Source organism: Lynx rufus, unplaced genomic scaffold (genome assembly GCF_022079265.1).
Source record: "Lynx rufus isolate CCGP_SWC_20201006 ecotype Redwood Valley unplaced genomic scaffold, mLynRuf1.p SCAF_9, whole genome shotgun sequence".
Lineage (NCBI taxonomy): Eukaryota > Metazoa > Chordata > Mammalia > Carnivora > Felidae > Lynx > Lynx rufus.
Genome location: NW_025814897.1, coordinates 33,243,992 through 33,260,466, shown reverse-complemented (window position 1 = coordinate 33,260,466; position 16,475 = coordinate 33,243,992). Strand labels below are relative to the sequence as shown.

Sequence of the window (16,475 nt, the reverse complement as noted above, 5' to 3'; positions counted from 1 at the left end):
CAGGTAGATAAGACCTAATGTGTTAGGGGATGTACAATTTTAGCCTAAAGGTAGTGAGAAGCATTGCAGTGTGTTAATCAGAGCAATGATATTATATTTGCATTTTAAAAAGGTTAATCTGACTGCCTTATGGAAGATTTAAGAAGGCTGCCCCGGATGACCTTTTTTAAAAAATGTTTTACTTGGCTGTATCTCTGGGTTTGTGCCCAGGAGAAAATGGGGCATGGGTAGCCTGACTTTAATAATGTAATTTATGGGTATGATACCTATGTTTTTCTTTTAATACACTTGCATTGACCAACAGAGCCAGTTAGAGTGCATCTCTTTTATTTTCTGTGTAAATAGAATGTCTTAGTAAAATTGGAATCATATTGGTTGGCTTGTAATTGCAAGCCTGAACCATGACATACCCACAATGATGTTTTTTTCCCTAATTTTTTGCATGATAACATAAACATGTTTTATCGCCTATTGGTAAACATCAGGTACCATAAAGGTAAGTGGTGGCCTGAGTATGTGTTAAGTGCATAGTTTACGGTTTGTTGGTAATTTCCTAGTTTACTTACAGGAGTTTATCTGCTCATGTTGAAGATAGTCTGCTTTGAAAACATCTTTTGAAGATAATATTTTATCTCAGTTTTCTTGGTGTGGAGTAGTTTATATCTTTGTCTGGAAGCTGCATTTCTTTAGTACTATGATGATCTCATACCTTCTTCATGTACATGTGGAGGTGGGAGAGTGGGAAGTTGCACAGACTATTGTCTATATATCTATATATCTATATATATTTTGAATTATCAGTAAATGTTACTTCTTACTTAGAAATGGCTTGGTTTCAATCCCAAGTTTAGTATCTTAGAGTGTAAAGAGACCTTGAAGAACATGGGAGCTATAATTTTGCTTTAGAAACAGGCGGAATGATTTGTTAAAGTCACACTAGTTAGAACCTTGATTGCCTGGCTCCTAGGTCAGGAACTTTCACTCTTGGGTTTTGTTTATTTGTTCATTCATTCGTTCATTTATTCAGTAAAGCCTTATCAAGCACTTGTGATATGTCAGACACTGTTTTGAATGCTAAAGACACATCATTGTGCAAAGCAGAAAAATAATCCCCACCCTAATGGGGGTTTGTCAGAGGAGTTAGATGGTAAAATGTATAGGTTCACTATATATTAAGTTAGATTGATAAATGCTATAAAAAAGGAGATAAAAAAGGAGATTGTTTAAAAAATTAAGTGTTTTTAATACAGAGACAGCTAATTTTAAGATCATGGCTTTACTGCAAACTGCTTGTAAAATGAGCCTATTTTATCTTTCGTTATCAGTTTCATCAATCAAATTTACCTGACCATGAAAACACTGACCTATTTCTAGATTAGAAATCTTTTTTTTTTTTTAATTTTTTTTCAACGTTTATTTATTTTTGGGACAGAGAGAGACAGAGCATGAACGGGCGAGGGGCAGAGAGAGAGGGAGACACAGAATCGGAAACAGGCTCCAGGCTCCGAGCCATCAGCCCAGAGCCTGACGCGGGGCTCGAACTCCCGGACCGCGAGATCGTGACCTGGCTGAAGTCGGACGCTTAACCGACTGCGCCACCCAGGCGCCCCTAGAAATCTTGATGCAAAAGCCATAAGGGTAGAAAATACTTCTGAGCCATGCTAGCTTGTAAGCACTAGATTTTTTTCTGAAACATTTAGATGTTAAAGTATTTCTTCACTGCATCCTTCTGCTCTAGACCATTGGATTTCTTCCCTTGCTTGGGCATATTTAGTCTGTGCACTTGAAGGTTCATTGTCTTGATATGTGCAGTCTTGAGGAAAGTGAAGGTGTAATATCCTTTTTCAGCTGGAGTACAAGAATTGAGAGCCAGAGAATATGTTAGAGGGCTTTGCCACATAGTCTAAAGTTTCATTTGTATATTCTCAAGAGACACTTAAGGCTTTTGATTGAAGTTGCCCTTTAGGAGGTTTATTCTGGCATCTGTATATGTGATAAATTATAGCATGGAAGTATTTGCCAGAGTGAGTCAAAGATTGCCTTCCTCAGCAAATCTTTTATGGACCGAGAGAGAACATTTCTAAATGTGAATGAAATAATAAAAGCACAGTTTCAGTTTTGACATAAAATGTTTGGACCAGAAAGGCAACAGTTCTAGAAACTATGTTTGAAATAAGTGAGTTAGGAGGCAGGACATGAACACCCAGAGATTATTGGAAGACTCATTGACAAAGACAATGGCAATCATATGAACACTGAAGAGAGATTTGGTGGCTGTGGGGAAGAAACAGACTATAGAGGGAGAAATTAGAAAGCAAAAGAGTTGAAAAATAGGCCTAAAAAAAAAGTCTTGCCTTATAAACTAATCTAGGAATATGTGTCTGGACAAAAGGGCTAATTCTGGGTAATTTCTGACATAGAATTCAAAATAGTTGCTGAGTCATGATTTTGAGCGATGTGGAAAGAAGAGCTTTCAGGTCATGCTTCATTCTTGGGACTGAAAGAGAATGTCTTGTTTCCTCCATAACCATGAGGGCCAAGAGTACTACTTATTCCTGCCACTGAAAATACTGATAAGCTTCAAGGAGGAAGTAGAGATAATTCTTACAAATCTTATTAAAATATATACTGTTTTGTATTTAAATATAGTTTTAACTCTTAATTCTTCATGCAATCTCCCCCTGCCTGCCTTCCACAAAAGCCAATAGTTGCCAAACTGCCTGGCATCAGAATCAACTATGGGAAGCTTTAAAAATTTGATTCTTGATCTGTACCCTAGAATTGAATGAAGGTTGAATCTCCTGGGAGGAAGAGGCTTTACCTATATGGATATTCCTTAAATCTCCACAGGAGATTTAATTTTATGGAGATTCATGATGTCTGATATAAGCCTGTGGAAAACAGCTACTCTCAACAATAGACTAGTGTTTATACTGAGGGGAGCTCAATTGGAAAGAGTACGAAAATGGGGAAAAAGTCTACTGCAGTTGTGCTTTTTGGATCACCAGATCCCCAATGCACAGCATTCTCCCAGTGGAGCCACTAACGCTGTAAGAAGACATGTTTGTAGGGAAACCCGGTCATTTATTGCCATATTGTCCTTCATAGCCTGACAAAAGGTTTTAGTTTATGCAAAACAAACAGGTGTGTACCCTTAGAATGAGAGATGGCATTCATGGGCCAGTGTAGATGCTCTACAGATTTCCCAGACATGAAAAAGAATCAGCTTTTCAAATTAAAATCACAAAGTGTGACTTAGTTCATACTGATAGACTTTGGATTCTGTAGAATTCTCTATCACTAATGAATATATTTGTGCAAAGAACCTTATGTGCAATTTAGTACATGCATACGTGAATAAAATATTCTTGTAGCCTTATAAAATAGAGGGTAAGAATAAAAATAGTTTTATGATATAATTACTATAATACTAAGGAGAATGTGCTGAGTGCTTTAAGCATAGTAAAAACAAAAATGCTGCGAGAGCACCAAAGCTGGAGAAGGGATTTCTGACTGGAGACATCAGAGGATGCTTGAATAGAGAGGTTATTTGATCTGGGTCCTAGTGGTTAGGTAACATACAGTTTAGCAAATTCAGGTAAAGGAAAAGCATGGAAATTGGAAACTATAAGAATGTCTAGTAGTTTCAAAGTGCTAAGTTAGAGGTTAGAAATAGTAGCATTTCAGGCTAAGATACTTGGAAAGGTACCTGTGGTCACATACTGGAGGCCCCACGTTGCTTGCAATATGGAGTTTGGACGTTTGGACTTTATGCAACTCAATAACCTTGAATGGCTAAATAATGACATAATGAAAGGTGCCCTTTAGGAATTTTATTCTGACCATTAGTGCATATGATGAATTAGAGTCATGGAAGCTGGAAAACCAATAATCAGGCTGCTGTAATATTATAGCAGAGATGAAGTGATATCCTTCTATGGGTATGGAAGAAGAGTAGAGGAGAAAGACCAGCAGTATTTGGTGACTGGATGTGTGGAAGGGAGGAATGAGGTTAATACATTGCTTGAGTTGCTAACAAAATGGTGTTTTGAGCCCATTTATGTGTTTATATGTGGCAGAGTACCCGAAGGTAGAGAAGAATTATGAGTTAAGTTTTGACACATGTTATGTTTTGAGATGCATACAGAATCTATAGTAGAAATTCCTGGGAGGTAACTGGATTTGCTCAATTTCATGAATTTCATGAATTTGCTCAATTTCATGAATCAGGCCTGGAGTAGTGGGGAAATGGATACATTTCATGTGATTCACGCAGGTTCAAAGTTTCATCCTGCAAGTTGTTAGCTGTAATATCTTGGGTATTATTTAACCTCTATATTTCAGTTTCTATTTGAAAAATAGAATGGTGAGTGAACATTTGGGTGTTTTACTTGAGACCACCTTGTGAGGTACTGAGAATTAAAGAGCTGTGTGCAGTGCTGGTGTATGTGTCAAATAAATCCCCTCCTCCTCTGCCAACCCTCAGGTGTTCCTGCTCTTCTAACTTCATGAGGATAGGAGTATATGGTAGTACCTTTGTAGACTTGGGAGGAGGAGAAACAGCTGTGTGGAGAGATGAGTGATGATGGAAATTATAGAAATGGAGCTAGAGATGAGGAAGGGGGAGATTAGAACCTTCATAGGGAGAAAGAGGGCCCCTTTTCTGAGACAGGCAAGTTGAAGAGAATGAATAAAGATAGTGTTAATCAGGGGTCTTGAACTTCTCTCAGAGAAGCAGGAGACTAGGCCATCTGGTATGAGTGAGTAGGGGGAAGTTGGGGCTGGGTTCTTGAGAAACAAAATTCTTTTTAGATAGCCACTGTGGGAAATAGGACTAGGAGTACACTAGAGTTGAATTGAGGGATTGCCAAAAAGCAAAAGGCAAAGGGGTTAGATAGCTTGAACTCTTAGTGTCCTTGTGGGTGTGTGAATTACCGCAGAGAGAAGGTCACTAGAGGTTAAGAGGTTATGGAAGAGAGAAACTGGATATTGGACAAGGAAGGAAGCGGATGTTGAAGCCTCAGTAGGGTGGTTGCAGGAGGACTGGGTACAGAGGAGGAGTATGAATGGGGTGCCTCCGTCTTTGTGGACTGTGAAGAAGTGCTGGGAGGTGGGTTCCTAATAGTGCTAAGGATTGGGAAGGCTTGATGGAAGTGGCTGTCAGTAACAAATTACTGATTGTTCCTTTAATGCAGGATATTTGGGGCCTGATTACCCCTTCAGCACAAACAGCTCTGGGACTGTTTACTGTCAGGGATGATAAGCCTGTTCTTTGCTGTAATGTAGTGGGGTAGTACACTGGCATTACCTTCCCTGCCTGCCTCCTTTCTGCACCCCCTCCTTCCCCCTCCCTCTCCCTTGGCAATAATGGTTTGCTGGAATACAAAGACTTCGGAACAAAACAATCAAAATTAAGTACCTGCTTCTCCACTTACTAGTCCTGAGAACTTGGGGCAAGTTACTCCAGGTGATGATTGATCCTCATTTTCTTATCTGCAAAATTAGGATAAAACCTACTCAGTACCTCATATCATTACGTGGACATTAAGTGAGGTAGCATGTGTGACATCTCTGCCTCTTGATAGAGGTGCTACAGAGTGTGCATGCTCCACATATTGGGGGAAAATGACTTCTGAATTGGGGGTTTTGTTTTGGCTTTGAGAAACAGGTCAAACACCACTAAAATAAAACAAAATTAAAACAAGGCAACATCAGAATAACACATGTTTTCATTTTCTAAAATGTATGCTTCAAAAGAAAACAAAAATATGTGACTTGGAGACTGTGTTATACAGAACAATACTTATTAACAAGATCTCGGAGTAAAACATCTTTGGAATTCAAAAGAAATTCATTTGAAGTGATGAGATAGTGTGAAGAATTCAAAGAAACCAGCTAGAATGACATTTTGAAATTGTGTAAAATTTGAAAGGCTGTCTATATTTGTATGTATTCATTTGCCAAAATTTGAACTTAATATTATATAATGTATATGCCGTGTGTGTGTGTGTGTGTGTGTGTGTGTGTGTGTGTGTGTGTACTAGTACTCTCAAACTACTTTGCAGTTTGGCAGTTTCAAAGCAGATACTACTAAAAGGCCCTACCTTCATTCAGAGACAATATGGGAAGGAAAAAACCATTAGATAAGATAGTATAGAATTACTTCTGTGCCTCCATTGTGACTTTTCATCTTGGAGTCCTAATTCTTCTCAGTTATAATAGGTAATCCTAATGATCTGCTGTAGTGGTAGTAGCTCTTCTTTACATGTGAAGTCCCTGGTTTACAAAAGGTGTAAACCCTCTTTTGAGTCCCATTGTTATACCAGTGAGGATAAGAGAAACAGACTGAAAACCACCTTAGACCAGAAAAGAGTAAAAGATAGACATCTTGCCACAAGTTCTGAATCACAGCCCAAAAGTGCAGTGGTGGACAATGTTAGAACCCATGTTCATATGCCAATGTATAGCACAGGTTAGTACCCAATGATCCATGGAATGGAACCCAAGTATGGAGGGAGACACGAAAAACAGGAGTTGGGAACTTAAAAAGGAGACTAGATTATTGGCCATAACCCCTGCAAAGAATCTGGGTAGTATGGTTAGAAAATAAATGGGAACAAGTGAAAGTAGAAAGAAATGTCTTGATATTATGGATTCCAAAGTAAAGATTCTGTCCCTTTGTCTTGTCTGGATTGGCATTTGTGTACTGAATGGAACAAACATGGCACAGTTGATGGTAACAGACAAGTGATAAAGCAGAGATGTAGCAGTTTTTAACTTTATGCAGAGTACATGGTCAACTTGATAAAGGTTTTATGACTTTTTCCTGTGTAGGCTATGCATTTCTTATTGTTCTTTAATTCTTAATTAGCAAACTATGTTATAATATCAAATAAATTTTTATTACCAAAATAATACCTAATATGTTCTTCCAACTTGTACATCTCATGTCTGCCAAAAACTAATACACTTGCATGCAATACTGTACAAGTATGCATTGGTAGGTTATGAAAGAAGAATTTAAATACAAGTTTATAGGGACTTGTTTTCAATAGTAATCTTTTTGATTTGGGTTTGGAAGTTAAAAAAAAAAAAAAACACCAGGAGGACATTTTGGAGAACGGTTTAATTACCTTAAAGATCACTAGAATTTCTTTGTGTTTTCATGAGACCTTAGATTCCAAGGGGATGTGAAGTGTTAGAAGAAAGATGAGTGCCTCTGAGTATGTGGGTGTATTACCGTGACCTGCCAGCATTCAACAATGGGCCTGTGATTTTTTTTTCTCCTGTTGGTTTAGGAAGCAATTTACTGGCTTTGTGAATAGGCATCCATGGAGCTTGAAGCCACAAATAGAGTGGAGCAATCTTATTTGATGTTGTGACTTCTAGAAAATAACCAGAGTTTGTGGTTGCAAATAATTTTGGTATTGCAGACAGAGTAGACAGCCCATCAAGTGGAGGGTGTTAATTGTTACAAAGACACACCATATCTAGTTGATATTGTGTGAAGAGTTGGCGTCACTTTTTATATCTTACAGTTTTACAGACATCATTTCTTTTTCAGGCATACCAAAATGATCCTTTTTCTTGCTTTGTTAATGGGTTAAATTGTTCCTGAACCAAAGCTTGCTGTTCAGTTACTATGCTACCTTTGATCTTCTAAAGGTTCAAAGAACTTCCTCAGTGGGAGTTCCAGGCATGAACTGCTGCTGTGATACCCTGTTAGTTCATTGCAAGTTTGATAGCGTATTGCGGAGTGTCACTTGGTTGTGTACGTTGATTCCACTTTTATTTTTTTAATGTGGTCAGATCTAAATTCACCTGCTGTGGCTCATATGCTCAGTTAAGTGTTGGTATTTTACTGCTTGTCTTCTACTCTGTGGAAAAAAAAAGTGCAAGAAGGATACGAAGAAAGGCCTTGATAGTCTATGTCGTCCACCCAAATAGAATAGTAAAGTGACTATTGGGGTATTATCTGGACTTCTAAAATGATTGGATTGGTTCAATCTGGCCTTTATAGACTTTTATAAGTTTTCATGTTTTCCTTGAAATTTGGCCAAGTCTAAATCCCACTAACTCAGTTCTCCCCTATTCATCAGCATATCTGATCGTCATAGGTGATTTGCTCACTTATTAACTGAAAAATATGTTGTTGACATAATGGTATATGTCACTGAATTTGTGATCTGTACTTCTGTTTGAATATGTATTTATTCTGCTTAGGTTTGAGAAAAAAAGACTCCAGGGAGAAATATTTAACACATCATTATCTGATTATGATACAAATGTTGGTTGGATGTGAGAGAGACACGCTTTCTCAAATCTCTGAATTGTGAAATTTGTAAAGCTCAAGCAGATCAGTTGTGGAAGCTAATAGTATAATGCTTAGTACTTACTGTGATGGAGTCATGTTAACAATGAACAAGGAATAATTTTCTTTATTTTTTCTTATTCTGTCTTCTAGGCACTAACCAGGTTTTCCACAGTCAAAAGTAGTAGGGTGAACTTCAGCCTGCTAAAAAGATAGAGTGAGGAAATAGATATTTTAGATAGCTCAGGAATTTTTTAGAATTTATGATATTGGTAAATACAGAAACCATTATGATACTTCCTCAATGTGTGGGTATATTTCAATTGTTGTCTTTGTGAATGTTTATACTCTTGAGATCTGTCATAAATATACCTGAATAATAGATATCTTTTGTTTCAAAAGTGTTGTTCCAGTATCACATTGTAGAGATAAAAATGGTAACCTACAGCAATATTCTTAACTTCAACAATTTGTTGGAAAATTAACATTTATATATGAAACTGTGTTTTGATTGCTCTCCACTAATCTCATGGTCCAGATGGTCAGGAAGGGGAAAGATTATTAATGGTGAATACAGCCAGGAAAGTTTCATGCAGGTGGCCAGAATGTAGATAGCTAACATAATTTTCTGAAGTATCTGGCCTATCTTTTTTATAATATTTTATGAAACCTAGAATAAGAGTCAGTATGTTTCTCCTTATAGAGCAAGTAGATTATGGAAATGTATTATTAAACTTGTTAATTAATTTAACAATCATCTATTGAAAGCCCACTGTGTATTAAATATTGTTTTTGGAATATTGCTCTCACTTAATCAAGCTCCTGTCATACACCTAGGTATGGGCAGAATCTGTAATTGCAAGACCAGCTGTTATATTTGATGTTACTGTGGATCCCCAAATCAGATAATGAAATGGTTATTTATGTATATATTAACATTGATAAGATATAGACCATCACATATAATTGCTTATAAAAATGTATTTGGGAATTAGAAATTTGCATGTAATAAAAAACATTTTTAAATTTTACTTAGGTAAAGTCTTAGAAGAAATTGCTCAAGCAGTCAACATCAATAGCTATTTTGTTTAAGGCACTGTGATGGGTGGTTGCTGGAGGAGTCATTTCATATGTCTTGTGCCCAAGGCCTGGTGGGGAATTTGTTTTGTGCCCAGGACTCCCTACCAGTTTTCATGGTCTCTAAAGGCTTTTGTGGGTACTGGTCACCAGAGATTCTAATACTCTTTTCTGAGCTTCTCATCTCTGAGGAGTTGCTGGGGTACAATTGGCAGTATGGATCTACCTGACTTGTGTCAGAGGTGCCTTTAGATTTTGAGGATGGGCCGGGCTAGGAAGTGACTGGCTATCCATCAAGCCCTTTGTCTGAAAACCCAGTTTACACAATAAAACTTTGAATTATTTTATACTTGCTTAGTAGGATTATTAATTCCTCTCCTTTTTCTGTTATTTTGTGATTTGTAAACTACTTTTTAAAAAAATGTTTATTTTTGAGAGGGAGTGAGAATGTGAATGGAGTCGGTGGGGGGGGGGGTTGGGCAGAGAGAGAGGGAGAGAGAGAATCCTAAGCAGGCTCCACACTTTCAGCACAGAACCCAATGTGGGGCACAATCCTCCCACAAACTGAGATTATGACCTGAGCTGAAATTGAGAGTTGGACACTTAACTCACTGAGCCATCCAGGTGCCCCTGTGCTTTGTAAACTATTAATGCAATACTTCAACATTATAAATAAAAAGACTTCAGGGAAAGCATTAGATAAGGGTTGAAAAAGTTAGTAAGTCACTGTTACTAATTCATGAAATGGTGTTCCTGGCTGTTCATTTTCCATGTAGGACAAATGAAAAACAGTAATATCTTCATTTGGACTAAGAAACATATAGTTTTATGGAACTGACACTATATTATTTAAAGAACAATTTTAGTTCTTTGAAGTCATTTCCCTGAAAAATCAGCAAAAGAAGAAGAGACAAAACTTACTGTCAAATTGGGACAAACCTAGAAAACTGCTGGAGGGAGGGTAGTTTTTGTTGGGAGGAAGCAGACATGCAATTGCTTTTGCATGTTCAAATTTTTCTCCTCAGACATTCTTATTATAACAAACTATTATTGTACTGAGTCTATAAATAGTATTTATATGGGAAACAGACCAGAACACCATTCAAATAAAGCAAGAAACAGCATCATTAATATTTAGACAAGGAGGTACAACATCAAAATGAGAATCTGAGTTTCCTAATTACTTAAAACCAAAATCTGACTTAAGGCAACTGGTCGATTGACTCTTGAAGCAGCAGTTACCTTGGGGAAGCCTGTGGACTTCCAAGTTGTCATGGGATGATGCTCCTGGGACTAGTAGGACACTACTCCATGAGGCAGTGGTTGTTGTTTGGGTTGACCAGGTAGAAGGTTCTAGTGTACCCCAGCCAATCTAAATCAAGCTAGAGGTGCCTGGATAGCATAGTCAGTTGAGTGTCTGACTTAGGCTCATGATCTCATGGTTCATGGGTTCGAGCCCCGTGTCAGGCTCTGTGCTGACAGCTCGGAGCCTGGAACCTACCTCAGATTCTGTCTCCTTCTCTCTCTGTCTCCCCCCACTCTCATTCTGTCTCTCTCTGTCTCTGAAAAATGAACAAACACTAAAAAACTTAAAAAAGTAAGTCAAGCTACATCTTCATTTATTCTCAAAATACCTGTTGTCAAAAAACCAAACAAAACAGGTTTGTCAGGCTTCTATGTGCTAGATATTTACTTAACTCTGGGAAAATTAGTAAGCGAATTTAGCCTCCTAAAATTTAGGCTAGTAGGAAAATAAAACATTTATAGCATGTGTTATTTTTCATTATTTAAAAAAGTTAAAGATTTTTTTTTTCAACGTTTATTTATTTTTGGGACAGAGAGAGACAGAGCATGAATGGGGGAGGGGCAGAGAGAGAGGGAGACACAGAATCGGAAGCAGGCTCCAGGCTCTGAGCCATCAGCCCAGAGCCTGACGCGGGGCTCGAACCCACGGACCGCGAGATCGTGACCTGGCTGAAGTCGGACGCTTAACCGACTGCGCCACCCAGGCGCCCCAAAAGTTAAAGATTTTTAATAGGCTTAACAAAAACTATCAATCTCTCATCTTACAAGCCCTCACCACTTAGTTACTCACAAAGACCACTTTGAACTTTTAGCCATTTCTGTTTCTTTCATGACCATGATTGTCTTGCTACTACTTGATTTTTTCCTCAGTTTTAGATACATTCTTCTCATTTTATACTGTTATGTTTATATCATAGTGACTTTGCACATACTAAAACTGAGTTATTTATTTTCATGGTGTTACTAAATAACTGTTTCCCCAAGGGTTAGTAATTATCTTTGAATTTTCTTTAAAAGAATTGTAAATTTCCTTTCATTACATTCAGATACATTAGGATATTGATTAGTTCCATTTTTATTCTCCAGAGACATTTCTTGGAGGCTATAACCTATTGCTCCAGTCTAGATAAGATCCTGTCTGAACCTTTTACACAATAGTTGTCCTGGAATATCTCTCTGTTGACATGAGAATTTCATTACTTTCTATGCTATATTGGATACCCTACTTCTAGATTCTATATCCTCTTTTCTTGATTTATTCTCATGTGTTGTTAGAGTGCCTTATCTAGTATCTTCCCATAAAAGAAGCATATGAAGGTAGTTGTTTTTGTTTTGTTTATTTTTAATTAAAAACTTAGGAGGCATTGAGTTTGAAATCTGGGATTAAAGAACTTCTTAAACAGACTTTCAACTACTTTTGATCACCTATTTTCTCCCCTTCAGCAGTACTTGCTGCTTCCATTTCCTGTAGACCAAACTGATTACCTCTTGTTTTCTTTCTCTGTAGGCATATCTTTCTCTGTAGATAATTCCTTCCATTATCCACATTTTTTTGACATTTTTGTAGGCTCACCAATAGAACTCTTCGGTGGCAATAGATAGTTGCCAGGGTGATGGAATGCTTTCTTTACCCAAAGTACAAAAGTATAGTATGCTATTATGTACTCCATTTAAAACTTTTTATACATTTGTAAAATGTTTTTCTGTTCAGTTTACTGTTGTCACAAGTGGGTTGTATTGTAGCATTTTATTTTTGAAGAAATTAAAATCTCAAATTTCTAAATTAAAAAAAGTGTCATATTTACTCTAAGGTCATTAATGTGTTTATCAGATTAATCTGAGTCTCCCAGATAATTCTTTGATTTCTCTTTTGGCATCTGTGAATAAAATCCAATATGAAGTAATCATAGTGATAGCATTTCAAACCAGCTTAGTTAGTGTAAGCCTACTAGTTCTAAAAAGAGGAGTGGAGGGAAAAAAACTTAGATTGTAATTTTAAATTCTTGAATGGAAAATATTCTTTTTCTTAATAAGTTCTGTTATGAGACTCTTGATTTATTTTCCTCACTTATCTACTTTTATTATAGGCTTTATGCCAGACTTATTAGACTTCTGGTCTTATAGAATGTTTTTAATAATTTGTATGGGTGTAGGAAGACATAAGGAGCCTAAAGAATGAAGACGTAGAAGGGAAGGTAAAGCTTACATAGAAGGGCACCTGGGTGTCTCAGTCAGTTAAACTTCAGACTTCAGGTCATTATAACGTGGCTCTGAGGTGATTTGTGAGTTTGAGCCCCACATAGGGCTCTGTGCTGACATCTCAGAACCTGGAGCCTGCTTTGGATTCTGTCTGCCTCTCTCTCTGCCCCTCCCCAACTCGTAGCGTACTCTGTCTCTCTCTCACTGTCTCTCAAAAATAAATAAAAACATTAAAAAAACACCTTAAATGGACATAATTTTTGCCTTCACCTTACTTGTTTTATTAGTTTTATAATCAAAACATTCCAACTTTAGTTATATTAAGTATAAGGTATAGAAATTGATGTGGATGAATTACTGTCTTACAATTGCCATTTGGGACTATACATTTTTAAAGAATACGTTACTGTAATTCTTGACTTACATTTTGGTTTATTCTCCCAGTGTTTCTAGGAGTATTTGATATTTTCTCCAAGCTAGGGCAGTATAGTTTCAGGTAGCTTTCTAAAGCAGTGATTCTTTAGAAAGCTATCTGAACTTGTGATGAGCACTGGGTTTTGTACCTACATGATGAATCACTAAATTGTACACCTGAATCTAATATTACATATATTATAATTATTATATTGTATATTCACTAACTGGAATTTAAATAAAAGCTAAAAGAAAAAAGAAAACAGTGCTTCCCAATTTTAATATGCAGACGAACACTTGAGGATCTTATTAAAATACAGAAACTGAGATGAGGCATTAGTCTGTATTTCTAACAAGCTCCCCAAATGCTGATGCTGGTAGTCCTTCCAGACACACTTACTACCCAGGGTCTAAACTAACTTGATATCTGAGTAATACAGAATAGAGAATCTGGTTTTAAGTATCTGTAACTATTGAGCTTCTAGATAGAAGTCAGTAACAGACTTTGCATTACTGGCTGCTAATAAGTACATCTAAATCGTACTGGATTTATTGCTTCTTAGAGATTTAATATATTCATTATTTGTAGGATTCTGTTTAGAAGCAATTTGAGTCATAAACTTTTATTTATTAATATGTTTTATACATTACATACATATACTGTATTTCCTTTGTGTCTTTAAAGAAAAATGTTATACTCTATATGTGCTAAATTTTAATTTTCAGTATGCAAATATCTGTTATCTATAGCTGTTAGTCATTGAGATCTTATTATGTATAGTGTTCTATGCTTATAGAAACATAAAACCACAGAATATATACATATTTATAACTAGCTTCATTGTAATGTTTATTCCTGTGTAATTAGATATTAACAATGGAAAGTGGTTAATGCCTTTTTTTTTTTAAATCTTCTAAATAGCTCAGTCACTAAAGGAATTTGCAAGACTACTCATTGCAGTAGAAGAAGAAAGGAGGAGACTGGTAAGTCTGTTCCCCATTTCTTCAGAATAAAACTTTGTTTGGACATATTGAAAGAAAGACCAGACCTTCTGAATTAGACTTAGCCATACCAGACCCTATATTTGATAGATGTACTAAATATTACAGAAAATATTTCTGTATGATTATGATTATCAATAATTTGATTATGATTATCAATAATTTCTGTATGAGTGTGATTATCAATTATTGCTAATGATATATACCATTTCTGTTTATTTCAGGTGTAATTTCATCAGGTGTAAATTATATTCATTTTGTTTTCCAGTTAATTCTTTTGAGAATTAAAAATATTGAATTGTCATTAGAAACCCATTCTGAGTAACCTTATAAATAACTTTAGTGTTATAATAAAGATACATTCTAAGTATTAAAGACAATTCATAAAAGGAGCAAATAATTCTTTCTTAAAAAGGTGACATTTCAGTTGGGTCTTAAAGTCTGGGAGGATTCTGTTTGGCTGGGAAGAGTGGGGAAAACATTTCAGGTTGATGGATTAACTTAATGTGGCAGTATCAGAGGATAGTTACTATATTTATCCATTTACCAATATAATTTTTGTACCCATTTTGTTAAAATTTCTGTGAAGGCCTCTGTCTATGACCTTCACTTCCCATTTGTATATGGGAAAATTAGTACATTTCCCACAGGATTGTCATAAAGCATTTGCAGCAGCACATGGCACATAGTAAGTATTGATGGTAATAAAGATGTTGATTGTCTCTTACAGTGAGGGTTCCAGGCTTGTTTAAAATGCCATCTTTATCACTGGCTTCACCATCCTGTTGGGGAATTATGTATACACATATGTATATATGTGCATTAAATGTGCATTAAATGTGGTGTCATTCTGCTAATTGGATAAGGAGAACAGTTTCAGGAGGATGGCCTTGGCACAGGGAATGTTGCCTGAGCTAAGGAAGAATCACACAACCATTACTTGGCAGTCATATAATGAACTTGAGAAGAGGCCACAGGGTGGGAGAAAGTACTGTATATATTTGTAGAATAAGGCAGATAGTTCTCAGAGAGTATTAGAAGATTGACTGGTAGTTTTGGTCATAAGTAGGGTGTAAGAGGTGGGCTAAAAAGTTTTGGTGTGTGTTACAGAAGAGCAAAATTGCTAGTTTTTGAAAAGGATGGGAGAACCAATGTGGAATTTAGGAGAGATTAATTTGGTGGCCATGTGAAAGATAGATAAGGTAGACTGTCAGGGATGACTATATTTTTTTAGGAAACATCAGCCTACAATGGTCTGGTCTGTACACAATGGTACAGTGTAATCTGTGCTAGATACATATGAGCCATTATGGGAGACTTACATCCTTTCTGGGGAGGTCAGAAAAAGCTTTTTTTCTGGAGGGAAGTTTGATTGGAGTCTTAAGACTAAATTGTATACTTTTAAGTACTGTATGCATAATCTTCAGTCCAGTTTCATGAACTATGCAATAGAAGTCCAAGTTTAATGGGGAAATGTGAGTAGGAGGTATCTTATGGCCCAGAGAAGAGCTGATGATGAAAATGGGAAAAAGTGGTTAGGGAGATGTGAAAATAGAGTTTTAAATGGTGTGGAAGCCAGGGGAATATACGATATAGGGTTGAGTGAGGTTGTTATTCAAATCCTGTGCAAGTACTTCAGGAGAATGATCAATCAGCTAGCATGAATTATTGAAAGAATATGGGAAAGTGTGTTGTAGTTTGCAGGAGTGAAAAGAACCAAAGAAATGTAAGGGTAGTTTATAGAAAGAGTTTAGAAAGGCAAAAGCAAGTTATATAAGAGAAAAGGGATTATGGTTAGTGATAATGGGCCATTGAAGGTGGGCATCATAAATATGTCAAGGAAAGACTAATTACCATGCTTTCATAGATTTTTCTAGCAATACCCAGAGCCATGGATGAGCAGTAAGAATAGTTGGGAGGCCAGATTCAAGGGGTGGGCACAGAAGATGTGCTGGATTATAGGGACATGGATTTGTATAATATGAAAATGGGTCTTGACTGAGTATAGCAATAACTGAGGCAAGAGGTTATTGATGGCCTTAGAAAGCAGAGGGCAAGCATGACTACTTCACTATGTTGACAGTTCACTAACAATAAAAGAAATTCTGAGACCAGGAAGTTGTGATCAGGAGTAGGAGTTGAAATATGCTGAACTTAGCAGTGGAGT

General features: G+C 36.6%; 1 protein-coding gene across 1 annotated transcript in view; it reads left to right on the top strand.

The window, feature by feature from the left end:
* Nucleotides 1-16,475, top strand: part of ARHGAP42 (Rho GTPase activating protein 42) — a 318,955-nt gene that overhangs the window by 90,569 nt on the left and 211,911 nt on the right. Inside the window, exon 3 of the mRNA XM_047071915.1 lies at nt 14,229-14,290. Coding sequence (XP_046927871.1) covers nt 14,229-14,290 — 62 coding nt within the window. The remainder of the gene's footprint in view (nt 1-14,228; nt 14,291-16,475) is intronic.